This window comes from Struthio camelus, chromosome 8 (assembly GCF_040807025.1).
Source record: "Struthio camelus isolate bStrCam1 chromosome 8, bStrCam1.hap1, whole genome shotgun sequence".
In the NCBI taxonomy this organism is placed as follows: Eukaryota; Metazoa; Chordata; class Aves; order Struthioniformes; family Struthionidae; genus Struthio; species Struthio camelus.
Genome location: NC_090949.1, coordinates 24423616 through 24432496, shown reverse-complemented (window position 1 = coordinate 24432496; position 8881 = coordinate 24423616). Strand labels below are relative to the sequence as shown.

The 8881-nt window shown below is 44.6% G+C and overlaps 1 protein-coding gene across 3 annotated transcripts in view; it reads left to right on the top strand.

Moving 5' to 3' along the window:
* The first annotated feature begins 412 nt into the window (after window positions 1-412).
* The window catches only part of GIPC2 (GIPC PDZ domain containing family member 2), a 29450-nt gene continuing 20981 nt past the window's right edge, over window positions 413-8881 (top strand). Inside the window, exons 1-2 of one of the 3 annotated variants that reach the window (XM_009670783.2) lie at window positions 413-674; window positions 7409-7594. In XM_009670783.2, the coding sequence (XP_009669078.2) occupies window positions 423-674; window positions 7409-7594 (438 nt within the window). In that variant the 5' untranslated portion in view covers window positions 413-422. Of the gene's footprint in view, window positions 675-1695; window positions 2001-5636; window positions 5698-7408; window positions 7595-8881 lie in introns of those variants that run through there. The other 2 variants (XM_009670782.2, XM_009670784.2) reach the window with 2 other exon arrangements.

Genomic DNA, 8881 nt, shown 5'->3' with positions numbered 1-8881 from the left:
ATTATACACCGTTAGAGAAAAGTGGAACAGACACCTTGTGTTGCAGCCCGTTTTCCGGGCAGCGCGGTCTTGGGCGAAGCTCTGGGTGCAGTCTGCGGGGAAGCGGCGGCTTCCGCTGGCGAACGCGCGATGATGGATGTGGCGGGCAGGAAGCGTTATTGATCCGGGCGAGGAGCCTCCGTCCCGAGCGGCTCCCAGCCCGGCAGGGGGCGGGAAGCGGCGCTCGGGCCCCGGCGCCCCCCGCGGGGCGGCTCGGCGCCTCCGGCCGGGCTTTACCGCCGGGGCCGGGGCCGGGGCTCACCTGGCGGCGGCGACATGGCTGCGCCGGGCCGGGGCCGGGGCCGGGGCCGGGGCGGCGGCAGGGCCGGGGCGGCGCCGGGGGCAGAGTCCGGTGCGGGGAGGCGGCGGCGGCGGCGCGGAAGATGCCGCTGGGGCTGTGGAGCAAGAAGAGGGGCAAGTCCAAGGAGACCTCCAAGCTGGTGGAGAGCGAGGCGGACCCGGCCCCGGCGCCGCCGGCCGCGGACCCGGCCCCGGCGCCGCCGGCCCCGCGGGCGCGGCTGCACTTCCACGCGCAGCTGGCGCACGGCAGCGCCACGGGCCGCGTGGAGGGCTTCGCCAGCGCCCGCCAGCTCTACGCGCAGATCGCCGAGGCCTTCTGCATCCCCCCCGCGCAGGTAGGGTCCCCCCGCCGTCACGCGTGGGTGGATGGAAGGGGCGCAGCAAGGCGGGCCGCGTGCTCCCGCAGCGTAACCGCCCCAGCGTCGTCCCCGCGATTTGGGGGGTTATTTTCTAATAAAGGGGAAAAAAGAAACCCTGTTGCTACTTCCAAAGACTCCTAGAAATGAAACACCCATCGCATACGCAGAAGGGTACAAGCATTTAATTTTTATACAGCAAAATATAGTCATTTTTACCATAATATCTCTAGTATCTTGGTTAACCTATTGTTCACTGGATGTTTAATGCAACTTAGTGCCTGTTGAACGCCGAGTCAAACCATGTCTGTTCTGGGTGGGTGGGTGGGATAATTCCAGGGCAGGAATTACTGATTGCACTGATTTTTTTTTTTTTTTCCCCAGTTTGAAAAATGAATGAATCTATGAGAGCAAATATACAGAATGGCAACAACAGGGTATAAATGCTTTAAATCTAGCCTTTTTTTTCTTTTTTAATTACAACTTAATGCGAGGTTGAGCAGCTGGAGAACTTTTTGCTTTGCCAAATGATTATTTTAAAAAGGGGTGTTGCTAAGGGAAGCCTATTAAAACTGTAGTAGGATTTTTTTTTTTATCCTGCAGCCTTTTTGATCTTTTTGAGCCGAGTTTAAACATTTGTTTGGATTACAATTCATTTGTGTTTGTAAATGCATTGTTTTCCCTTAGTTGAAAGGCAGTGGCTGTATCACGCTCTTCCTACGTGCTTCTATGAGCCTTAACCTTTGAGTGTCAAATTGTAACAAAGTGCTAACTTTTCATGTGGCTTGGTTATATAGTTTTACTTATTTTCGTATTTGTTGCTGGTTCCTTTAAACTACTGTAGACTTTGCTCTGAGAGACTACTGTGGTTAGACCTCACAGCACTTCAAAGAGTAAATGATAAAAGCAGCAGTAGCAGTGAACACAGTTTAACCAGGCACTGTTGCATTAAGTAATTAAGAGCTACCAGTACCTTTGCCAGCCAGCGCGCCTACCTCCCAGACCTTGTCAGCTGCTTTCTGACCTTTTGCTTCTCTGTTTTCTTTCCCTACGGAGCTTCTGTTCCCCTTTTGTTATCTGTTCTGTTTCCAGTTATACCTTTTACTCTCGAGCCCCGATAATTGCCAGATCGTTTTTCTATTTTAGTTTCCTTTCCTTCATTTTGCTGTCGAACGCTTTCTCCTGTCACTGATCCTGTGGCTCCACTGGCTTGAGAAAGAATAGCATCCACCGGGAAGTTCAGGGTTGGATGAATGGTGCTCTTCCCGCTTCTCCTGCTCCATGGGGAATGCAAGGCCCCCAAAGGTGAGAGAAGGAGGCCCCACGTGTCTCACCGGCATCGATCCCTGGCCTTGTACTAAACTAGAGAATGATTTTTTTTCCTTCTTTCCTTTTTCTACTGGGCCTTCCCCTTTCTATCTTGGTTTTATTTTTAAAAATTTGATTTATTGGGAAAAAGGGAGTGAAGAGTTAATGCTGGAGGCACCACGCTTGTTCTTTAAAGTGGAATGAATTTTTCTTGAATAAAGAGTTCTAATTAAGTTGCATAAAATGAAAATAGAGATCAAAATTACTTCCTGGTGTAAAAGTGGAGCAGCAGAGTGATGAATCTGGACCAGAAAGTCTTGCAACAGGATTTTGGACAGAGAAGTTAAAATAGGATAGATCAGTGAATAGCAAGTAACAATTTGGGAAAGCATCTGAATATAAGTGTAAAGTATTTCATATCCTGAAAAAGTTTTGCGCTGAAGCTTTCTAGCTTAAGGAAAGGGTATGGTCTAACTCCATATTGTGTCTGTGCAAATAAGTTGTGTGTCTTTGTTCAGAAAGAAACATGATATTGGCTATATGAGAAACTTACACTATTTTAATAATTTCAGTAGTTTGAAACTAGGGAAAATACTGCAAGACATTGTACAGATCCCTGTTTTAGCTCTGAGAATATTGGCAAGGCGTTCATTTACGTTCCGTAACGGCCTTACTTTGCACCTTGGCAAGTCGTACTTAGGATGAGGAAGTTTATGCTTTTTTTTTTTGTTATCACATGGGAGAAAAAATATTTAAGAATATAATAATTGATTCACTGACATAATTTAAGATGTGAAGGACTTTTACAACTGTTATACAAAGCTAAGGAAGCAAAAATTCTTTGTTTCGAAGCTTGGAAGTTCAATACATGCCTGTGACTGAAAAATACTATATTTATTTAGAATAATTTGTAAGTATAATAAATTCTAGTGAGTGAATAGAGATAGACTACTGGACGAGAAAATGGAAAAGGTCAGCATGCAGGATTTGTGGACACCCAAGCAAAGGGACCCTACAGTAAAGGTGGTATTTGTAACACAGTAGAAGATCTGACAGGAATCAAGACAAATATAGTGACTGAAAAATGGAAAGATTAAATGACTATTTCATGGCCCAAAGCACTAAGATTTTGTTATACTGTATTTTAATGGAGGGATGGGCCAACATCCTGACTGGGATTCCATGAAACACATGATTTGTTAACAGCAGAGCTTGCTTGAAATGAGAAGTGTAGACATTTTAAATAGTATTACTTATGAATTAAAGCTGCTTATGGGCTGGCTGGTGTAAAGAATAATGCCTGAAGGTACACCTCAGCACACTGCAAGACACTGAGGTGCTCAAATGCCATTTGGAGGTGTCATCTACCTAGGAAATTTTGTGACCGAACTCTTCTGAAGCCTGCGGGCAGTGTGAAATCCGAATGCCTTTGGAAAGGAGCATTATCGAGAGATCTGCTCTGCAGTGACCAAGACGGAAAACAGAAGGGGGGGTGAGGGGGGAGCTGAACGTGGAGAGCGCTTGGCAAGCCATGGCAGAAGTGAGTATGCTTAACATGATATGGGAGTTGACTGCAGCGTAGGCAAGGATGTGCATTCTTGGATATGTTCCTACTTAAGAGTTTCGGCAGCACTCAGGATGAGTTATACTTGTAATCTGTCACTACTTTTGACTCACTGGGTCACTACTGCTCAATAAAATAGATAACATTCCTTAACTAGCAATGTAGCCCATCCACAAATGTGTATGTTTCTACTGACAGAATAAAACAACTGTTTCCTCCACTCTTCCCGTAGAGAATAAAATAGGAAAGCTAGTTAGAAAATGTATTTGCATATGCTCTTGGGCACTTAGCATTGCGGTTCCACTATGATTATAGGGAAATGTGGCAGGGGGTGTTACGTTCCTTGGAAGGGTGGAAATGCTAAGGGCAGCCCTTATCATAAACAGAATAAATAAGCATTGACCAAAGTACAGTATAGGTTTATTCAAGCCTTTGGCAGCGTACTCCTGTGGGAGCATGCAGAAGGGGTTTAAGGTATTCAAAGTGGCTAATACAGCAAAAGAAATGTGGGTATTAAAGTCTGGCAGTGGCAGGGCAATTTCTTAAGCAGGTGATAAGCAAATAGTAAATTATAAAGGTGTAGTATATGAGCTTTTAGTTTGTGCACTCATAACTTGTTCTCTTGATTATGTTGTTTGCTTTGTAAGGTGAAGTATGGTTGGGCTGGCAAGGTGTGTTGGGTGCTCAGTGGGTGTGCCAGCCGAGCCCGTGAAGATTAGGCTTTCCTTCATGGTGGAAGGATTTCTGCTTCATAAGAAATCCTATGGCGAAAACCAGGAAAAGGGGAAACATTCCAGTAGCACCAATAGCAAAAGGTAGCTGCCTTGGGGTCCTCTTCCAGTAACGGAGTTCAGCTGCTGCGCTTGTGCCTGGGCTGCTGTGCCGAGAGCCCGGCTGTCTCCGGCTCAACAGGGAGTAGGCGGCAAAGCTGTGTCCTATCCAACTCTCATAAAAGGGTTTGATTTAAAAACTGGTTGATTTGAAGTTTTGTGAAAGAGGGTACTAAAAAATGTATGCCCAAAATCAGGTGTCTGAATAAAAAGTCAAGCATATCTTGGGTCAGAGAAAAGGGCCAGCTTCTGAAATCCTCATTCCTAGCACTAAAGTGTTTGGAGCTTTAGTGTATCTGCTTGTCCATGGAAACAAATTGTTCCTCACCTCGTTGTTCCCCTTCCTCACCATGTTATGGCAACCGTTGTTTGCTTGCTTCGAAAACGTAAAAGTACTGCTGTTGCCTAAGTGGTGCTTAAATTTCATACCTTATTATATGCGTGATGCTTGCTGCGTTAATGGTCTACTTCTCAAACACTTTTCAGCCGTATTGAAGAATCTATACTGTAATTCCACAATTGGGATTAAAAAAGAGCAATAAATCAGAAAATGTTTGTTTTACAGTACTTTGGATGTGTTTGGGTTGCATTCCTGAAAGAGCACTGCGAGCGTGTTAGAGCTCGGGGGAGTTGGTTGCTCTTCCAGTTGCTGCCATCGGGCAAGCTCCTCCATTCTTCCCATGCAGGATAAAGCGCGTAAGGCAGCTGGAAAATGCTGGAAGGTAGCTGGAAGTGTTGGTGTGATGTCTTGGTACAATGCCACCTAGATACACAGGCAGATGTGTCAGGGGATGTTATGTCTTGCAGGAGTCCTCTTTCCCCACTCATTAAATAGAGAAAGTGATTATAATTTCTTTTGTAAGGTGGTTTGAAATCTATTAATTAAAGAGTGCTTTTAATAGCATCTGAGTATGTCATCAATCAGTCAAATTATTTTTGAGTGCTTAAGATGTAGGCCTTATTTGGAAGATGAGAATGATCAAGTATGCCTAAATTCATGCAGTACCATATTGTGTATCCTATGTACTTTATATAACACACAGCGTAACCCTGTTTTTCTTAGCTAATAGTCTCTTGCTTTATATAACACATAGTGTAACCCTGTTTTTCTTAGCTAAGTAGTCTCTTATCATTGAAAATACTCATGCGAGGAATAATCCATTAGTAATCTTATCTAAGAAATCTATTTTATGCATCAGCCCCCGGTCTCTGCCAGCCAAGGGGAATTTCCTGCTGCTCTGCATGCTGCACGATACGACGCTCGCAGCGAAAGAGGTATCCTAGATATTTGGTGACTGAGGTAATGGCCATGATTTATAATACCTCACTAAAGTTGGCATGAGATGTCACAGCACTGGTATGCTGAGCTGAAGATCAAATATATCTGCAGGGTGAGGGTGGGGAGAGAGAGAAGACTTTGCAATGAAATCTGCATTTTTTTTTTCTTTTGTTTCTTGGTGAGAAAACTACTATTTAAAAATATGTAAAAACTTATGCGTGAATGAAAAGGGTGTGCTGTGGTAGCTGTTGACAGATTGTTTAAGTATTTAAGCTGCTCTTAAGTACCATTATCAAACTTACGTAAGAGTTATGACAAAAATGTCACTTTTGAGTTGGCAGTCCTCAGTCGTGTGCAAATAAAGCTGTGCTGTAACTGATACGTGGTGTAACGGTATATTGTCCTGGGTAGATGCATCTTTAGTACCTTACTCTTTGCATATAGCTGTACTGAGGAAAAAAACAGTTGCTTGCTAAAGAGGTTAAAGAATGATTTAAGTTTTATTTTTGACTGGGTGATGCTCTCAGCCTTGGGGGTAGTACAGACCTGACTCACAGAAAATCCCACAGACTTGCAGGCTGTGGCAGGAATGCCATCCAGATGAAGGTCTAAAAAGAGAAACTCTGGATCGAGTTTCTAAATATCACATTTCTGTTCTGTGGCCAATTTTATCTATTCAAAGGTGTGAACGTAGTCACTAGGTGATTGTCTGTGGGTGACAAGGTCAGATGAAGGATACTGATATCTTCTAAAAAATAAAAACATGCTGCTTGTTGTTCACTGTAAGAACAAAAAGAATTAAGCCACAGTTGTGAACTGGCCAAGTTATTATGTAGCTTGAGAGAAAGCTAAAAATTGGTATATGAATTTATAAGCAAGATATTAAAAAATAAAGCCTGTTGTGCAAACTGCTGGAGTTGAACCTTCTTGGTAAAAATAATCTCCAATCTTCAGTATTAATTAATATTTATAAAGTAAAATTCTACTTAAAAACAGCTAGAATTTCCCTAGATGATGTTACTGTTGGAGTGGTGGTTAGCTGAAACTTTTGCATTACCTGAGGGAGTAAAGTTGAAGCCTGTCCGTGAGTGTTGCTGCGCCTCCCTTTGCTAAAGGCATTAGAACAGGGCGGTGGTTGGACGGGCGGTGAGCGAAGGGCACTGCGCTATGTGGCTGCCGTGAGGGTGACGGGCTGTGCTGCCGCTTCTGCTGGCAGCGCCTGTGGTCTGAAGGTGGTGCAGCAGGGCTCTTAACTGGGTTGCGTAAGAAACGGGCTCCAAAATGAAGGCTGAAGGATGTTTAATACCAGGATGACACCCACAAAGTCTTGGCCAGAAATGCTTCCCTGAGGTCTGGGTCGGCTATTGCTGTGGGAAAGCTGGCGGCCCTGAAACCGGCTGTAGGAGATGCCTGTGGTCGGAGCTCCCGATCCACCTGACCTCCCTCTGCTGGGCTGTGAGAAGCTGTCTGCACTGATTCTTTTTTCTTTTTTCCTGTACTCCCTGCCAACTCTTATCTGTAGCATTTGAGCTATTGACGTTTCCTATCATGTGAGGGGATGGAGCGTATTGCCTCTCCGCTGGAGAAGGAAAATGATTGTTGCTTCAGCTACGGGTCTTTCAAAGAAGCCAGAATTATGCTCTACTTTTATCTCCCTGTCAGCTAAGTAAGCTCACCAAACCCAATACGTTATTTAACCTGGAGATAATTTGTTTGTTTCTCTGCTGTACAGATCATGTTTTGCACTTTGAACACTCATAAAGTTGACATGGACAAGCTCTTAGGAGCACAAATTGGCCTTGAAGACTTCATATTCGCCCATGTAAAAGGACAACGAAAAGAAGTGGAAGCTATTAAAACTGAGGATGTGCTTGGGCTTACCATTACAGACAATGGAACCAGTTGTGCATTTATAAAGGTAAATTTAATTATCAGTGAAATACTTTGTTCTACAGAAGCTTCTATTACTATTGCAGGTTAATTATTATTTTAATGAACCTTTCAAACTATAAAGAACTATTTCAAACTATAATATCTTCTACTATCCTATGTATGGCAAGTAAATAAAAATCACCTTTTTTTAGGGACATCATTCAAAATTAGTTCAACTATTTCTCTACTGCATGTCATTCAAAATGGTTCATTTATTCACTGCTTCTGTAACGTATATCAGCTGTATGATGTGACCGTTACATTTTCTGACCTACCCTGAGGGTGGTAGGTGTTAGATAGTGCCTATATCCATCCACCCTCTCCCCCCTTTTATAGTGATTTTCTGATGGCATTGATTAGCTGCTTGCAGGACACCTGCCACTTGGGTGATCCCGAGACCCCGTTGCTCGTTCAGTACTCTTAATGTCTGTCTGCTCACAGGGCAGCAGCCTTCCTGCTCAGCGCGAGTAAGTGCAAGTATGGTGTGGTGTTCGTCTTTCCAATATTGCCATTGTCTTAGATAGGGAGGATGAAATAAAAGGTGCTAAGGTGCTAGTTTACAACAGCTAGCTCAAGTAGAAAGTATGGGCAGTAACCTGTACTCTATATTAATCATAATTCCTTCCTTTATCATCTTCTCTGTGACCTCCAGATACACTGCTTTGAGACAAATAGAGGCTGAGGAAATGATGTTACCCTTCTTGCTATACTAGTTATTAGGAACCTTAAGCAGATTTTCTACCTTCTTTAGAAGATGCCTTACTCTAGTCTACTCCACTTACCAGTTTTTATTGAGGCATTGGTGATTACCTTTGACTACTACTATCCCAGTCGCTGTCCTTGTCGCCATCGTAAGCAGAGCTCCGTGTTTGCAGAGCTTGTAGTCTGCATTCATTTCGTAGCTAGCATGGGTATAAAACGGGACGTGGTCCGGAAACAGCTTTTGCCAGCTTTTGACGTGGTTTGCCAGCTTTTGCTGTGGAAAAAGTGATTGAGATCACACTTGGCAAAGTCGGGGTGCGGTGGAGGTTTCAGCAAGCAGTTTGGCAAAGCCGTAGCCTGAGCCGCGTGTTTATAGACGAGCGCTCTGAGTTTCCACCGGTGGCATCGGTGCCGTCCGTAACGCGCTCGAGCCGCCGCCTGCGTGGCGTATTATGAGAAGGTGGTGTTGGCCGTGCCGCGGTGCTTGAAGTGCCTGCGCGCGGCGCTGCGCGAAGGCCGGCTCTCCCTCCTTGCTTGGCTGGTGCCGTGGGGAGGGGAGCACCCTCACGCA